An 18,349-nucleotide genomic window follows, 5' to 3' on the forward strand; every position below is an offset into this window, starting at 1 on the left:
TTAATTAAAACATCCTATAATATGTAAATGTATTTTACGGAGCAAAAAGAAAAAAAACAAAGTAAATAAATACGAGCTACCGGCGCACAGTGATGACGTATCGGACAGGTCCGGTTCATCATATTTGCGACGCGCTTGTTAATTATTGGAGATATCATTTTGCTGCAAAGTGCTGAAAGCAAATCCAAAATTTAGCTTTCCGACATAATGGCTTTTCACGACGATGAACCTTCGGATCTCGGACTCGCTGGTCAATCAAAATTGGAGAGCTTTCTGTTCAGTAAGAACAATTTCTATACAGTTTATCAGTGCTGCTCTGTTAGCGCACACGTGGGTTTTCTTGATGTTCCGGCAGCGAAATATGCCTTGATTTTTTTTTTTTTTTGTTAAGTATCTATTTCGTATCAGTTAGCGAATACACTAACTAACGTAAAATAAAACATAGTTCGACAAATGTAATCTTGGTTTTTGTGTTTTCTCCAGGCTGCGAGTTATCCTCTAAAGTACCTTTCTACACTTTCCAAGGTGATGAAGAGGAAGACCTGGAGCACTTTCTAGAACTTAGAACTGTATGTAACGTAATAGCAGCAGTACATATATGCGCTCATCACTCTACAATGAATACAAAACTCAACTTATTCAATTGAGCTTTTTAACGTCTCATGTTAATTGGTCTTTCTTTGCACCCATGTCTCATATGTATGTTCTACCCACCAGTCAAATCATAACTCACTTTGTCTGGCTGCTAACAGTTTAAACAAATGTTATTCAAACTAATTTGTCATCCCTGCAGGTTTGTCTGGGTGATGGTGCCAAGGATGAGAGCAATGTGGTGGAGGTAACTGCCATGAACCACCAAGGAAAGACCATTTCAGTGCCCATTGCCAACCTTCACATCAGATGTCTACCCATGGTAATGTAGTGTTGAGCACACCACACACACAGTAATGTGCCACAAACTAAAAACTGAGGAGATTTAGCTTTGTTTTTTCTCTTCTCTCCTCAGGTAAGTCTGGGAGAGTTTGAGCTGAAAGCCCCAGTGACCATTCGGCTCAAGGCTGGAAGAGGACCAGTTACTGTCAGCGGCCTACACCTTATTGGTAATGCTTCACTTAACAAAACCCATTTTTACTCCCTTGTAATGTGTTACGATTACAGAAAATGAATGTGTAGTGTGTGTGTAGATAATATCAGACTATCTGGACTACATTGTGACAAAATTGGGATTATTTAGGGTAAATAAAACTTTGTTTTTTACTCAATTTCTCTTGAATTTGACCCAGTGACTTTCTTTACAAATTAAATCCCAGACCTTTCAGTATTTATTTACTTTTTAAAAGTAGCCTGACCTATTTAAAAGAAAAAGTTTAATATACAATAATTAATACGCTGGGAAATTTCATGGGGATTAGAATTCTTCTTTTGCTTTTACTGCTGGTTATAATGACTGTGCAGCTGCACATTACAAACTGTACATGAGGTCAGTTGTGAAGGCAGATAAAATGGCTTTTCTAATACCTGATGATCAAATACCAACATACAAAAGAGAAATACTGTCTGTTCTTGTGCAGCCTCACAGGTTGAAGACTCTGATCTGTCTGAGGAAGATGAAGATGATGATGTAGATGAGGAAGAGATCACCCCCATTAAGCCTGCAAAGAAGAAGAAAATGTAGGCAGAGAGGTCATTGATTATTATTACTATTTTTTTTAATTTATTTTGGGGGGAAAGGATTCACTTGTTTATTGATATGTTTTAAGAAATTCCTGATTTTTGTACCAGACAGACACATTTTACAGTTACTACTTCTTCTGCAGAACTGCAGGAATGAGCAGTGTGGTGGCAGCTAAACATGCTGTTGGAGGAAGGATTATCGTGAGTTCCTTGCCTCTTTACTGTCAGTTTCATACCGGAAGCTCTGTCTCAGCAATGTATATAACTGTACTTAAGTGTACTTCACTTATAGAAACAAACAGTTTTTGCTATAAAGTATTACCTTGGTCTTTTATGTTGAATGTAATACAGAGACCATAGGATTTATTACTCTAGTGGTGGAAAATGTTCGTTTTACCACCAGTGAATTCTGGTATTGGTTTGTATATTGCTCTTGTGCAAGTAAAAAAAAAAAAAAAAAAAGTGTGCGTAAGAAGAAAGAATGGTTTTTTTTTTTAGACTATTTCAACTGAATGAAGCATACAGATAATAACATATACACATGTAATATGTTTGACATGTGTCTCCATTTTCAGTTGTTTTTATATCCCTGGTACAGTTTTTATAAGATATAAATGTTAAGATTTTGTACTTATGAATGTGTCGGGAAAACATTGAATTCGTATAAATTGTAATTTTTTTTAACTTGTTAGATTGATATTTAAACCACCACAAATGTATCTTAAAATTCACTTAAGATTAGGGATTTCTTTTCAACATGCAAAGCAAAATATTTCACACACAAGATTTGTTGTTTCTGTGGTTGTAGTTTTATATACAATTTGATTGACAAGCAATAGAAAAACCATCGAAACCGTTGTTTCAGTAGCCAGCAATGGATAACTCATTTCAGATGGGGGAATGGAGTGATTCATTAAGGTCACGTGTGGTGCTATCAGTTTTCTTTATGTATCATTTGCATACACTTATACAATCACATCTGCATGTGTAAACATGATTTTTGCATAGCTTCTGAGAGCACTAAGTAGGGGGCCTGGTGGGTAAGCGGTAGCGCTTTGGCTTGAGATGTAGAAGGCTGTGGGTTCGCATCCCACCCCACCAGGAGTGGCCCCACCCGAGCCCAGATAAAATGGGAGGACTGCAAAGGGAAGGGCATGTGCCATTAAAAACTCATGCCAAATCAATGTGCGACCCCGTAGGGGCAAGCTGAAAGCCGTTGATCTTTTCTGAGAGCAACAGAAAGTACTTGGTTTCACTGCTTTCTCTGCACATTGTCAGAGCAATTCCTATCTGTCTCATTAGAGCCTCTTGTTATTGTAGACACTCTGCAATTGTATCATTATACTGTGATCCAATTGAGCTCCTAAACACCTATTCCAGTTTGCCACAGAGCTAGGACATTACAGAAGACAGATCTTTTTCGTCATATATGCTCTGTGTTTGAAAGTGTTTCTTGACTTTTATTATATAATAAAGGTGTTATCTGGAGTAGTGTCATGCAGATGGGCAATAAAGCACAGTCCAGTCATAAGTTTTTCCCATCTGTCAGCTGCCATTTTACAAATGATCAGCTACAACATTGCAACACCTGTTAGTTTTAATGGTGCGGTCGACCAGGCCAGAATTACAATTTCCAACACAAAGAATAGGACTGCACTTCTCTGCAATAACTTCTTATTTGTTTTGAAAAATGACAGTGACAATGGTGTCTGCATTCCAATGATATGTGATCTTCTGAAACAAAGTGTGTCGTGTGTTTATGAATGAAAAATAAATGAAATTCACTCCAAGTGTAATATCTCCCATCTCTGCAGAATGATGAGTAGGATGACAAATGGGCGAAAGAAGAAAAGTTTAAAAGAGAATTGTAAAAAATAACACTCCCAAGCACTGAAAAACCAGTAAGAGGGTAACATTACCACAATTTTTGTGCTAACAACCTAGTCATAGCAGGTGCTGCCATGGTAACAAGAAATATGACCACCTGTGTGATGTCCTTGACGGCAGCTTTCTGTTAACAAGGAGACAGGATTGAGGTGGAGGTACACAGGCAAAGGAGGGCAGGAATGTTTGAATGAGAGGAAGCTAGATGAATAATTATGTAGCGTTAGTGTGTTGTATTGAAACACTTGTGCTTGAGTGTCATAGCTGGTTACAATTATGACAGTGATGCCAGCAGGAGGGGTTGGAAGTTAGGAAACATCGCCAGTAACAACCTCATTTGACCAAACATTGCCTTCGCAAATCATGAGAGTATCTCAGTTCTACCGGAGTAACAGGAAGTAAAATCATTGAATTACATATCACCAGGGTGAGAAAAAGGCCATATGACAGATAGCAAATTTGTAAGTGAGTTTGAAACATCCTCCAACTAGATGTCACCTTGACTTGGAGCAGGTGCTGCTGCTTCTTATTTTCTGACTCATAAACCACATGTAACTGGTCTACAGTGAGTGGGAGTTTTGTGAACCTTTTCGCCAGTTTTATTGGCTGTAAGTGTTTTATGGTCCAGCATCTGTGTTGTATGTTAAGTCATCACCTTGTTGTAGAGGTCATACAGAGTTGTGTATAGCAGAGGCAAGAAAAATATGGCAGTTAACCCAGAAAAGAAATGTTACTGAAAATGAGGCTTTCCCATTGTGGAATAAAATGGTATTTTTTTCTCTTGCAGCGCCTTTGTTTCTATCAGTATGTCTTCATGGCAAACTCCAGTGACATAGGAAATAAATTTGTGTTAGCTTTCTTTTCACTTTGCACAACTTCACTTTGTCATGCTCTTCAATTAATTCAGTTCGGTTGTATTTATATAACACCACAGTAGAGTCATATCACTTTACAATGCAAGGTCAAGTGACCTTTGAGATCTGTAGAGAAACCCAAACCAACCCCCTATGAGCAGGCACTATGCAACAGTTGAAAGAAAAATCTCTCTTTTACGGGAAGAAACCTCTAACAGAACCAGGGAAGGGGTGGATGGCCATCTCCCTCAACAGTTTGGGTGAGTGGAGAGAGAAAAGTAAAAAAATGGAGTGAAAAGAAGTAACAAACAACATATAATCAGTTGGGTACCACCACCAGATATTGCCTGGAATGAACAAGCTCCTCTCCATCAGAGAGAGGAAAACAGCCTGGATGTTCATGTGCTTGAAGAAAACAGGTTGTCATGTACAGTAAAGCTTTCTTATCTGCAGAACTGCATGGACTTTACTGTACATGTTGGATTTATCATTTAATTAAATTCGACTGAAACCGGTGTAAATGGTCTGCACTTACATAGTGCTTTTCTACCTATTGGTACTTAAAGCACTTTACACTTCTTCTCATACACCGATTCACACACACTCACACACTGATCCCCACCGCTCACCGGGAGCAACTAAGTTGGGGTTCAGTGTCTTGCTCAAAGACACTTTGACATGTGACCGGAGGAGCCGGGGAACGAACCAGCAACTCGGAGATTGGTAGACGACCACACACTCGCCCTATATGAATGTACCAGTTAGGAAGAGGTACCAGGTGCTAGGGTTGTAAGTAATGCACCAATTGAAGGTTAGGACATATAAATGAGTTTTAACTTTTAAGAAAGGGCCAGCTGACTTCTTTTTAAATCTGGGGTCAGACAGGAGCCCTGCTCTCTGGGAGTGAAGACCATGAGAGGAAATATAACGTTTAAGGAGATCAGACAAGTGTGAAGGAACACTTTCCGTTTAGTATTTTACAGGTCATTAGAGGAACTTTAAAGTGTGATCTGACCTGGACAGGGAGCCAAAGGAGGGAAGATAAAATTGGTGTAATATGGTCAAATTGTCTTACCACAGCATTCAGGACCAAAATCAAAGTTTCGAAGGTGGTCTTGGTAGTATCGTTAATGTGGTGTTCAAAGGAGGGGGTACGGTCTAATGTAACCCCAAGATTGTTGACTTTCAAGCTCTGAGATCCTAATTCAAGACCCCTGACATGCACTTTAAATAGAAATCGACTTTTCATTGTGAGTGGGGCTTTAACGACTAATGATTGGACACCACAAAGAAGTGCTGTAAGAATAACCAAATAAAAAGAATCAAATTTCAGTGCTGCCAAAGTTTTGCTCATTAGAAAAGTAGCTAATGCTGAGTTACCTATTTTTGTTTTTTCACTAAATATGAGAAAAGCTCTTCACTGACATGGGTTACTATTACTATTACTATGGTAATTCATGATGTTGAAGACGTACTTCAGTTAGCTACTAACTGTTAGTACGGTAAACTAAATTATTGAAAAATATACTTTCCAGCATGTATCATTTTTATAATGAATAGGCTGTGTATTTACCCAGTTCCTTAACAAGTTTTGGAATCTCTTTAGTCATTGCAAGTGTTCCAGTAATGAAGTTTTGTTAAACAGAAAGAGAAACATGTTCCTATATTAAACCAAGAGAGGCAAAGTTGGGGGTTTTCTGGTGCCTGTGCACTGACTCTAAATAGACACAGTTGCCTGGAGATTTCAAACCCCCCCTTGGAGCACATTTAAACTTTCTGTTGAGTTTCTTTTAGTTTTACATGACCCAGCTAAAGATGGTTGCAGGCAACAGAAGCATCATGCAGACATAATTAGGCTTTAGAGAGAGGTAGTGGAGTAAAAAGTAAATTTTGTCCTCTGAACACTGAAATAAAAACATAAAGCCATTAAATTTAAAATAATAGCAACAAAATACAATTATACTTTATACTAAGTCAGTACTTGAGTAAAAATGCTTTCCACCTCTGACACTCGTAGTCCAAGGTTACTATGGCAACAGCTGAAGCACACCACTTTGTGGTCTCACTCAAAAACCGATAAAGCTGTTCTCCACAGAGAGACTGAAATGCCCATAAAATGTGATTTGAAATGGCTGCCATATGTTTCTATTGGTACAGCTCACCTGCACACACCCTTCCTGACTACACTTGTTGCACTTTTGTGTATTGTTTCAATGTCGTCCGTTTCCCCTCAGCAGAAACTCAACAGTGGACTGGTTTATGTTACATGATTTCTACGAACAAGCAAGACGTGGAGATCAATAAACATTGGCTGCATATTTTTGTCTTTGATGTTTGTGTACTCTGTGTGTGTGTGTGTGTACACACTGTTTTGCTGGATTACAGTTTTGGCTCCAATTTCAAAGTCCTTATCAAATGAAGGTTAGCATTTTGCATGTTTCATGAATAGCTGCTCTGGATGAATTAAGCTGTATGCATCTGTGTTCCTGTCAGTGTTACTGGATGTGTGTCCAGACTAATGGCACAAACAGTCTCTCATTTATCCCACATAGTGTAATATTCAATGCTGCCATGTCAGCCACCTCTCTTATCCACCCATCCTGAAATGATGGGACAGTTACACAAGCTGAAAGCTGTGTAAATGTACCAGGACTATGTCAATAATGCTCACCAAAAGCTTAAGCTAAAGAAGAAAACTCAAACACAGCTGCTGCATATCACCAGTCTGTGATGTTCACATTCCAGGTGTTATTCTGTGAGGAAGTCCTGTTATCCTTGTGAGAAGACTTTATCTATAATAAATATTTCCACTGCCTTCTTGGGGTCTGTTTGATTTGAAAATGGTGAATCTACAAATCCAGTGAGATTAAAATCTGAGGTGTTTCAATGAGGTTTTTCCTTTAAGACATAATAGCAGAACATCCTCTTTTGGCCTGAGCAGCAGTGAATCTGTGGCTGTGATGTAAATGTTACAGAGCTATTACTGACACCTCAGGGTGTCAACATCTGTTACAGTATCAACATTTCATAAAATGTAAATATACTGAGGAACACAATGATATAATAACTACAGGGTGAGAAATGTGTGTGTGTGTGTGTGAAGGAAACAGAAAAAGTGCCCACTACAACTCCAATAGCCACTGGTTAAAGCACACAAACAACAGCTGCACAACAGCTGACATATCTGCATGTATTGAACCCACACCCACACACACACACACTAGTGCTCTCGGCCTGCTGCGGGCAGGGGTGTATTGTACTTGTACACATACAGCTCCATCACACCTGCCACAACAGAGCACAGCTGTCAAGCACATCATTTTTTATATGTAACCTCACTGAGCACACACGCTGAGCTTACTTCTGCACATACATGAGGAAATGCACACTGGCTGAGTGTACATTGACACCTGATCACACATTCACTCACACAACAGGATTTGAGTCACCAAGTCTGCACATGAAGCAGTACAAACCACACATCCATTTGGTAAAAAAAAAAGAAGAAGCTGTAAATAAAGGCAATAGACTGTGTATAGGGGCAACAAAAATATAATTTTTTACAATAATTGAAACATTTTTACAAATTACATAGTCATTTATTCTACTTTAAGATTAAAATGTTTTCTTGAATGTTTTACCATTTAAATGTGCACAGTTGGTATCAATACACCGCTATAAATAAAATGACTTGATTTAAATAATGGTACGGCCTTTTTCAAAACACCTACTGTATGTTTTATTAATAATTCAAACTGAAGTTATGGTGCACAAGCAGAATGCTAATAGGCAAACACATGCACACACACACACACACACACACACAATAAATGTCAGATTGTCAGACACTGTAACTAAAGCTCTGCTCTCCTACTCCTCTGCCTTGTGTACTTGAAGCTAAAGGGGGCTGGGCTCTTCAGAAAGGATAGAAATTTTGGCATTCACATTGTCGAATTTAACTACAGATAAAAGAAACAGCAGACAGAACGAGAGAAGAGAACAGAAGAGGAGGGCAGAACATTTCACAACCTATAAATAAGTGATGTGCCTCTATTGCTCTGTAGTTCCCCACCTCTCTAACCATTCTTCCTCCCTTTCAGACCTCCACTCCACCCCTTTAGCTCGCTCCCTCTAGCTCACCGTCTGACTGTGGGGGAGGGGGAATGATGAAAGAAGTATGAGTGACAGATAAGTGGATAACTATACTGTCCCAGTTCTCATTAAAAAGCCGTGCTTATATCATCTGCTACTCTAACCCTCCTCCTCTGCTTAGAGCCCTATCAAATGGTACCCCAGGAGAGGCGAGAGGGGAGGGGCTGCTCATCAGTTATTCCTGTTCTCTGACCTAACTTGACAATCAGCTCCAATAATGAGACAATGACAGATGAGACAGAGCTTTTGCCAGAGACCAGGATGTTGACAAGGAAGTGAACTGTCCTAAATTAGCGGATAATGAGCTTGCTGTGGCCCAGTCTGCAACGTATCATTGACCAAACCTCCTCCACTGGGTTCTAAGATTCCTCTGAATACAGCAAGTCTCCAACATGTGGTCATCCAGTGTCTTTCTTTCCATCTGCAAGACTGAATAGATTGTGGGTGAGTGTGAGGGTGGCATGCACTGTATGAACTTTTCTTTTTTTACAGGAAGCGCTGACATTTCAGCTCTAACCCAGTGAGTCAAACTGTAAAACTGCTAAACCAAACAAATCAAACAATGTTTAAAATAACAAGTGTGCCATGTGGTTTAAAGCATGCGATTTAACCATGGTTAAAAAGAAGACATCTGTAAACCAATGCTCCAAATACAAGAAAGGGTCCTTTTATATGCTTTAGTTTATTCAGTATTTTACAATAATTTTGGTTTATTCATAATCTTGTATAAAAATTTATGAAAAACCTGACAAGCATTTGTCGTCCAGTGTGTTTTTAAAGCCACATGGACTTTGGAGTGCACGGAGAGGCTCCCTGCATGCTTTCTGCGTCAAACAGGAAATAATCAAGAGCCAGGAACTTGCAAGTACAATAAGAGCATGTTAACAGTCTTTTTAGGCACTGAAGTCTCTGGAGTCCCATATCAGGACTCATGTTGAAGGATATGTTGTTTCTTTAGTTGACTGCTTGAATGGATTTAAGACTACAAAAATCCCATTAGCACTTCCAGTCGAAGCAGAAAATTAATTAAAACACAAATGTGTGTCTTAAAATTACAGCATTAGTACCGTCACTCCAGAAGATAAAGAGGGCTACAGGGCATCTTTCCCAAAATAGGGTCAAGTAAATATCACTATCATGAAGGCTTGTTGGAGTCACAAATCTGACAACATACTGTATCTCTGAACCAAAACGGAAATAAACTTGGGAATACTAAACCAAATTGTGATTAAAAAACGATTCTGGTTTATTGCTTGGTCCCATAATGCTTGGATGAAGGCTGGCCGAACAGCGCGTAATAGTCATGGTGTCTGGCCGTCTGTGAGGCATCCATCAGTCCCCTTATGGGAAAATGATGCAGTGGCTGGCTTGCGGATAATGGGGCGTGTGGGGGAAACTCCTGAGAGGTTATGGAAGGGAAGGAGTCTGAGGCTGGGTAGGGAGGCCTGGCACGAGCAGGTGGGGGCCGAGAGCAGCAGCAGTTATTTAGAGTGCACATCAGTACTTTCCTCCCTTCGTACATGGCTTGTTGCGAGGCACCTCCCGTGGAGAAGTGCGAGGAGGGGAATATGTTCCCTGAGTGGTGGCTGGAGCTGGTTCCTAGATCCACCATATGGTGAGCTGTATTTTCAAGGAGCCCACTATGGCCAGAGCCAGCGTGTGGATTCTGGGGGAGGCCTTCAGACGAGTACATGGATGAAGAATGATGGCTCTGATCAGGCAGAAAGGGTTTTTTACTGCTATAGAGCAATGGTGGGGCATCCTGGGAGGTGGAGTTTTCTGTGTTACTGTCAAGGAAGGCCATGCCATATTTCCTCTTCTGTAGTCCTGAACTGGTCTCAGTATGAGACCTAGCAGAGCTGCTGTGAGATTGGACAATCTCAAGGATGGGCGCCTCGTTGAACGGTTCTGAATATGGAAAGTAGTGATGAGGCAGGAAAAAATAATAATAGTTAACCCTGACCACATATCCTAGAAACTGTGAAACTTATAATTTGAATTCTCTACATCTTAGTTACACATTTTCACTGCATTTTCTTTTTTACCTTCTACCATTTTCCGTAGGTTCTTCTCTCTTGTTGAGAGTTCAGATATCAAATGATGAGAGCTGAGTTTGCCCAATTTGAGTGGAGGGATGGCACTACTCAGGTATGAGTTTGACCTGAAAAAAAAAAAAATTAATACAAACATACAAATACAATTTGGAGGTGTGTATTTAATTCAATAACCCATTTGCACCTTAAGACTTGTTAATTATTTTAAAGGATGTTATGATGATGGACAAAAACTACAACTACCTTTCATCCAGCAGTTAAGTATTCATTACATGTCTCCTTGCGTATGCACTTTGAATAAACTTTTGCAAATATTATGAGAGATTTGTTTAGAAGCATATTCCATTAAAGTTACTAGGGTTTAATCTATGTGCAAAGGAAGAATAAAACCCTAGTATTATAAAATGTGAGAGTGAAAAATAAAGTGTGTTATTAATCAAAGTATTATTGGCTTAGCTCAAAAAAATAACAGCGTTTTAGAAAGAAAACAGTTCAGCAATATTAAAACGTTATCTAACTATTCAATTATTCCAAAGAACATAACACTAAATAACTTCTTGGCACATATGAGACTGAGTTGCAGGATGCATGTGCAAAGCAGTCTTGCTTATCTAGATAAGTGTTTTTTCCATACTGTAAACTGCATTAGAATTTAAATTGACAATGCTTACCTGTCTATTAGTAGCTGATACGGTTTTGTATTCTGAAAAAGACAATAAGACATGAAACCCATAAAAACCATCTGCTTTTTAACATCTCACAGTTGCAGTGAAGAGAACAGATGCATGGATACAGGGTGGGTCTGCTGTGGTCTTTCTGTGCAGACTATGCACTTGCATCAATGTTTATTGCATATGAGGTTTGTGTTAAACAAGACATGGATGCACATGGGAGAAATGGAAGAAAAAGTGCAGATTTTCTACCTTCATGAAGCTAATGCTGTCTGTTCTTTGGAAGAATGTTTGCATTGAGCTCAGGAGTTTTTCTGCTTCTTGACGTCTCTCATTCAGCTGCAGAACCTGCTTAGAGTTTTTCCTCGCGTACATGGTGTAGGTGCGCTCCAACACCTGCACGGTCTCAGCCTGGTTTGCTTCTAGAAGCGCATGCATCCTTTGATACTGGGCTTTCACATGCTCCTTTAGCTCAGAAACTGCATCCTGTGGATGGCGAAGAGGTTGGAATTGATGTGGTTGTAAAATTATAAATAGAAAATGCATTCAAAGAATTATTATTTAGGCACACTAGCTATTTTAATTGTCAAAATGACTTACAAGCAATGGAGAGCATTACACAGCCTAATGCAATTGTATTGTAATTGTATTATTTGCCCTAGAGGAAGGAAGTCTGACTCTGTCTCGCTAGTCTTCCAAAAATGTGATAATAAAGCAGTTTTGCTTTTACATAGCATAAGCATCAAAAGTACAGAAAAATGAACAAATTGTACACAAGTACATAAGTAAAGACCTAGCATACAAATTAATAAATGACGCTTAGATACACAGAAATAAACTCATGTTCAATTACTGTACATTTGTTCTTTCTTTACTTTGTTTATTCTCTGCTTCTCTTTTTCAACACTGAAGTAGGAGAGTCATTTTCCACTCTAATGCACTGGTAATTCAAAGCGCGAGATAAATGACATTTTTTTTTTCCAATAGTGGACAGAGGTACAGTCATTTCATTAAAGCACCGTGTGGAGACAATTATAACACAAATCACAAAAAACAAAATCAAATTAAATAATGGAGTTGCACAGATTTTTTTTTTACTATTCAGTCTCGGTATGTATAGGCAACGTGTATGTCGTACTGTACCTTCATCAGTGTGTTGTCTGACTCCAGCTTGCTAAGCTGCTCATCAACGTTCTGAACACGACCCTCTAGTCTGTCTTGCGTCCTCATTAGCATGCTCTGTGGTGAGATGACATACAAGGGATGGATTAGACAAGATACACTCAAAATAGAAAACTATATGTACACGCACACAAAGACAAACACACTGAAACTTTCTTAAAACTCAGGCCCTTGCCGTGACCTTAGCAAACCTGGCTGCTTTTCATGAGTCACTTAGACAACCTCGTCCATAATCCTGATTAAACAGAGGAAACAACAGCTGCCAGTGACGACCACATGCATTTATCTATTAGGAAAGCACCAGCAAAGGCAAACACGACTGCACAAATCCATGTATGATTGCTTCTAAGTTTATCAGGGACCTTGCTCCATCAATTGAGGCCTATTGTTGGGATCAGCCAATTTCCTCTGTGGGCTGAATCAGAGTGCAAAAAGAGCCAAAGGCCAGTAAACATAATCCTCCTACATTTGCTGCAGGAGATGGAAATCAATCTACAGCCACAGACTGACAGCTTACTAAAACCAAGGGAGGGCAGGTACACTTTTTAATGAACTGTTTCTGCATGGGAAAGCCACCATGCCCAAACAAGAGAAAGCCTGCTGTCATGGCAACAAAGCCTTGTATATGTATTTATATGTGAAAGCTAATGTGTATGGGAGGGAGCACAAGGGAGAAAAAACCAGGGGTGTCTCTCTGCTCTCTCATTTTGCCATATGCATTGCTCCCATTGTTTGCTCTGGCCTGTGTGTCAGTAACAGGTTGTCATGTCTGTGTGCACAACGCTGGGGTCTGCTCACTCCCTCCACATGAGTATGCATGGGGAAAAAAAGGAAAGGGAAGAAAGGCACAGCGCTGTGAGGCTCTGCTTGCACATGCCAAGAACAGACTGAAAGAAAGTGAGAAAGACATACAAAAAGAGCGTGAGACAAACCGAGAGAACGTTTGACGCACAGAAGAGAGATACGGAAAGTGAGGACATTCCTGTGGTCTTTAGTGAGCGGGTTTCAGAACAGATACAATATGGTATCACAGTTGCAGCCTTCTTCAGCTGTTTACAATGCTCGTGGAGTTTTATGTACAACAGCTGCCTGCTATGATGCTGTTCTACACTAAAGTCCATCTAATTTCTAAGACAAACACTGCGAAAAATATTTAATTACATAAAATGAAGCCAATACAATCCATAACAGCACATAATAAGCAAAAGTAGTATTTAAACAAATAAAGCAGCATGCATTGATTTTTTTGGGCAACATACACAACAGTAATGTATTATCATTGACAAAAGTCTAATATGTACTGAACAGGTCTGTTCCTCAACTAGTCAACAACTAGTTTGTCATTCTACCATTAAGTTGGAGGCAGATGGCGTTCAGTAGGTCTATCAAAGCTTTCTTTCTGACAGTAGTGATCGGCTCGACCTGGAAATGTCACTTATGACCGTGAAGCCTAAATCAATTAACTGCAAGATGCTGAAAAGCACTGTAGAAGTAAGGAGCTGGATGATGCTGCTCTCTGTGGGTTTGTGACCCCTCTCACATTACACATCATTTGATCCACTGTTAATATAAAAATATTGATCAGTGCAGCTACTGTGCTTGGGAAAAAAAGGAAAAAAAAACATTGTATTTCCAAAAATCTGATTATGCATTAATTGCTCTATCATTGTTGCAGTTTTACCTATCACAGAATCCAGCTAGATCAAAAGTGCATTTTACCATCTGGCTGTTGATAATGAAGCCTGTACAAGAGGGCACAAGAGAAGGAGTCTAACCTGAGCTTTTGAGGACAAAGATTATAAAAGAACAAATGGTACAGATGCAGGATCCTGCCTTTAATTAGCCCTAAAGTCACTGTAAGTTTTAATGTATGTACTGTCATTGATCAGCGGCACCTCATACCTTTAGCCCTATATTGCCAAAAACAGGAAAGAACACTTAGCATTGCTATTGTAAATGGTGTGTGAGCTGCTTGATATGAGTTGGCTTCGCATAATGGCAGCAGCTTTTCTGTGCCTGGATGCTTATGTTCAACAACTGTGTCTTCCTCATTTTGTCATGTTTCTTCCAATTCCCTTTTTGTCCCGTTGTGTGCTTGAAATAGCACAAAGGAGCAGGAGGGAAATGTCTGGTTGCAGATCTCTCCAAAGCAGCGTGAAAGCCTACCTTTATCAAGATTAAACCCACCAATGATCACTTTCCCCACTGTCCTATTTAGACATCCAGACACCCGTGCGTTGCCAGGAAGCTCATGTTTAAATGAGGAGCCTCAGGCTCAATGAACAGAGCCTCTTTCACAATCAACTGACAACTTTTCCCCACTTCTGATGTCAATGGACTACTCTCAGCATTCTGGAGAACTGACTCACTCAAGCCAAGATACAAGAAGCTGTAAATGGCAGAGCATCCATGACTGATGGTTTCCTGCTGAGGTGCTGAGAAAACCAAGGTGAGGTTGTGTGTGGGGGTAGGGGGGTGGGGGTGGGGGCTCCTTCTCTTCCTGTTCCAGGGACGACATTACTATTACATTACTTTTCCTTTATTGTGATGAAATGACCAGTAAGCTGGCAAAAGGTTACTGTAAATGTCTCCTTTCAGAGCCAAGGACAACAAAAGATATGAGCATAGCTACACTGGTTTTCACTCATTGTTTATCCCAAAAGCAACAAGAGTGCTGCCAGGGGAATTTAAAATCCCTTTTTACCAAAACAGACCACAGCTCTGACGAGGAGAACAAACTCTGAGTAAGTAACAATGAAAAGCCAACCGAGCCTCACATTCCTTTAACAAATGACCCAGCATCCGAGAACGAGCCCAACTTTTACACTATTACCACGTATCAATATTAAGAGTGCACTCTGCCTGAATCATGGACTGTGTTGTTTTGAAAGGACCCTGGGACTATGACTCTTGGATAACTGCATTTACCCAGCAAATACACAGTTGTAAAAGAACAGAAAGATGGGTGGGTGTGTGCACATTTTGTGTGTGTGTGTGTGTGTGTGTGTGTGTGTGTGTGTGTAGAGAGCAGCTGTGGAAAGGGCTGAACAGACATCTTTTGTCCCAATAATAGCCCTGAACCAGAGCAACAGTTTGCACCAAAGACGCATACCGATTTAGAACTTTGAGATCTACACACTGGAAAGAAAAGCATCTGTAGCTTTCACAACTAGGTTCTCACTCCTGACCCTTTACAGATAGAGAACAGGGAAGAAACATGTTTAAGGCAGTGTGGGTGGTTGTTCTTTACACCTTGCCACTTACATCAGACTTTTAAAAAGACAGTGAAGTGAAATAAAGTTTAGAACTGTGGAACATATTACACAGGGGCCTTATTGGAAATGCATTCCTCTGTGTGTCCTGAGGTCAACCCCACCAAGATAGATCATTAATCACTGGTTGTCAGTTAAGTCAACAAAATCTATGTTCCTCTTTGTCCCAGGAAATTTCCCTTGAATCAATTCTTGTGAATGCTTCAAATTAAAAGTTCTAAACATCCCAGCATTTTCACAGATCACTGTTTCTCAATTCATTCACAAGCCTCTAAAGCACAACGTGCAATGAACAAATGCTGGGAGTGATCAGAGCAGCTAGGATCGACTACTTGTGGCTCTGCCCACTGCACAGGGGTCATCATTTCTGGCAGATGCAGAATAGTATCTGAGCACTTACCTGAGGTCAAGGGGTGGCTAATGTGAAGGCGTGGTGCTGTGGAGTGGCTGGTAGGATCAAGGTTAAAAGCAGTGTGACATACGCCTGGGAGTGAGTGCGTTTGTGTGTGTGTGTGCGTGTGTGCATGCATGCATGCATGATATCATGCACCCCAAGGAGTTTCCTTCGCCTATCCGGTCCTTACACATCAGATAAGATTAAAGGCAGAGGTAAAACAGAAAGACATTATAGACTAGTGAACAGAAGAAAATGTTTGCTTTCATGACATTCTAAGAAAATTCCATTGAAGAACAGAATGTCACTTATTTTTTAGTGGATATTTTGAGTTAGTCTGATGATTAGGAGACTATGTGTGGATGTGATTTATCTACCTGCATTTGTATGCCTTGTGTATCCACGTCACGGACTGTGTGTCTTTGGCTAGCGCAGCGAGAGATGCAGCAGAATGGACACAGGGCCACTTGCTCCTCCTCGCAGTGGAACAGCCTGTACTCCTCATGACTGGGACAGGTCCAAGAGCTCAGCTCCTCAACATCAACTAACAGGTGGCCCGGGGCTGCACACGGCTGCTGTAGGTGCGTCTGGATATGCGTTTGGCAGCAGGGCTCCTTACAGCGCAGACAGACCTTCCGCACAGGTAGCGGGGGGCCCCGTCTGCAGAGGATACAGTGCAGCACGGCAGGGACTTTCTCAGTGTTCAACGCATTAAAGCGCTTCACTATATTAGCCAGCTTAAAGTTCTTCTCCAGTGTGGGTTTCTGGTCGTAGTCGTGGTTGCACTCAGGACAGCGGACCGCAGTGTTGTCTTTGGCCCAGGCTTCAGAGATGCAACCCTTGCAGAAGTTGTGCTTGCACGGCAGCTGGATGGGTTCATCAAAAACATTCAGGCAAATGGGACACAGAAGCTCCTCTTCGAAGCAGTTTTTCCAGCTTTCATCCATGACTTCAGCTGGATCCAAACCGGTGCTGTGATGAAAAGGAGTGAAACAGAGACGTGTTAACGCTTTATGGAGTGAGTTGCTAAAACACATGATAATTAAACAGGCCAAAGTCTTATTTCTGCTTATGGCACGGATGTGGGCCGACAAAACCCCGCAGGTGGAAATTCTGAGGTAAATGCGTATTAAGAGTGTATTACAAGAACACGATTGGGGAAAAGGCGCAGCAGGCGACGACGGGCAGCGACAGCCTTTAAGTGAAGCTTAACCACAATGAAACTTCGACAACACGTCTCGGACTCTTAGTTAAGCTACAATCCACAGTCCGCGCGGTGACAGGGTTTATGTTACTTCACTACAGGACGGTACAAGCTGCGGCGCCCGAAAGCGACAACTTGCTACAAAATAACACAGAAATCAGGAGTGTGTCTAAGAAAATGCCCCTGACACTTGATTTTCCATCGAAGACACTAAGGGCTCCAGCCATTAAAGCCTTGTGGCGCTCAGCTCAAACAACTTAGATGTTTTCATGTGGAACAAAAATCAACGTTACCAACTATTTCTTTTCCATGTCGTCGGCAGACTCCGGTGCACCTACAAGACCGAGGAGCTTCGCATCCAGCCCGCGATGAGCTCCGGCTCGTCTGGTTAGGTCACGTTACGTCGGACGGCTGCTGGGATTTTCTAAGATTCCCAGCTGTTATGAGCCTGGTTTCGCTTTCCCGTCAACTCTTTGACTAATACTCAATGGTAGCTTCAGTGAGCTTGTGACTCGTCGGAGGGAGTTCACACCGACTGCCCCCCCCATCCCCCCTCCCTCCAAGAACGTGACCCGTCACAGAGTTGGTACATAGGCGGGGAGGAGCCGACAGGAAAGAGGAGGCAAGGGAACAACTACAGCAAACTCTACCGGAGAGACGGGAAATGACCGGGAGACACGTGGGTGACCTGTCATCCTTAGCCCCGATGAGACCGAGCAGCCCTGGACGAACACAGTGACTGCATTTCTCTCTGCACACAGGAGTTGTAATTAATAAGCGATAACTAATTAATACTTAACTACATCACTGATTATTACGTTGTCAATGTTTAATTTAATAATGTACAAAGATGAGTTAAGAGCCATTAAAAAAAAATTAATTTGGCCTGTATAGCTTGTTAAGACGATGACAATTCCATAACCCCTGCTAACGACCAAATAGAACTGCAAACATGAATAAAAGTTATTAGATATTTTAACTGGTTTAATACAGAATCGGTCAACATTA

General features: G+C 40.8%; 2 protein-coding genes across 3 annotated transcripts; one reads left to right on the plus strand and one right to left on the minus strand.

The window, feature by feature from the left end:
• Positions 1-96: 96 nt before the first annotated feature.
• On the plus strand, positions 97-3,464 carry npm3 (nucleophosmin/nucleoplasmin, 3). The gene is made up of 5 exons (XM_067520924.1): positions 97-280; positions 484-569; positions 794-913; positions 1,007-1,100; positions 1,572-3,464. The coding sequence occupies exons 1-5, from the start codon at positions 208-210 to the stop codon at positions 1,673-1,675; spliced, it is 477 nt and encodes a 158-aa protein (XP_067377025.1). The 5' UTR covers positions 97-207; the 3' UTR covers positions 1,676-3,464.
• A 5,765-nt stretch (positions 3,465-9,229) lies between these two features.
• LOC137135969 (E3 ubiquitin-protein ligase TRIM8-like) lies at positions 9,230-17,879 on the minus strand. 2 transcript variants are annotated; one of them, XM_067520865.1, is made up of 7 exons: positions 17,639-17,879; positions 16,515-17,109; positions 12,433-12,528; positions 11,542-11,775; positions 11,290-11,321; positions 10,610-10,725; positions 9,230-10,472 (listed from the first exon to the last, which is right to left on the minus strand). In XM_067520865.1, the coding sequence occupies exons 1-7, from the start codon at positions 17,650-17,652 to the stop codon at positions 9,811-9,813; spliced, it is 1,749 nt and encodes a 582-aa protein (XP_067376966.1). In that variant the 5' UTR covers positions 17,653-17,879; the 3' UTR covers positions 9,230-9,810. The 2 variants fall into 2 exon arrangements, with proteins under 2 accessions (XP_067376966.1, XP_067376974.1); XM_067520873.1 differs by having other exon boundaries at positions 17,635-17,878.
• Between the last annotated feature and the right edge of the window lie 470 nt (positions 17,880-18,349).

Source organism: Channa argus, chromosome 1 (genome assembly GCF_033026475.1).
Source record: "Channa argus isolate prfri chromosome 1, Channa argus male v1.0, whole genome shotgun sequence".
In the NCBI taxonomy this organism is placed as follows: domain Eukaryota; kingdom Metazoa; phylum Chordata; class Actinopteri; order Anabantiformes; family Channidae; genus Channa; species Channa argus.

What these genes read in the sequence shown, in the direction of transcription:
- npm3 (XM_067520924.1), top strand. Translation starts at nt 208, where the DNA reads ATGGCTTTTCACGACGATGAACCTTCGGATCTCGGACTCGCTGGTCAA. An exon ending in ATTGGAGAGCTTTCTGTTCA is followed by an intron (nt 281 to 483) that starts GTAAGAACAATT and finishes TGTTTTCTCCAG; the next exon opens with GCTGCGAGTTATCCTCTAAA. An exon ending in CAGCGGCCTACACCTTATTG is followed by an intron (nt 1,101 to 1,571) that starts GTAATGCTTCAC and finishes GTTCTTGTGCAG; the next exon opens with CCTCACAGGTTGAAGACTCT.
- LOC137135969 (XM_067520865.1), bottom strand. An exon ending in ACAGCATTAGCTTCATGAAG is followed by an intron (nt 11,322 to 11,541) that starts GTAGAAAATCTG and finishes TGTCTTTTTCAG; the next exon opens with AATACAAAACCGTATCAGCT. An exon ending in CCTACGGAAAATGGTAGAAG is followed by an intron (nt 10,473 to 10,609) that starts GTAAAAAAGAAA and finishes TTCCATATTCAG; the next exon opens with AACCGTTCAACGAGGCGCCC.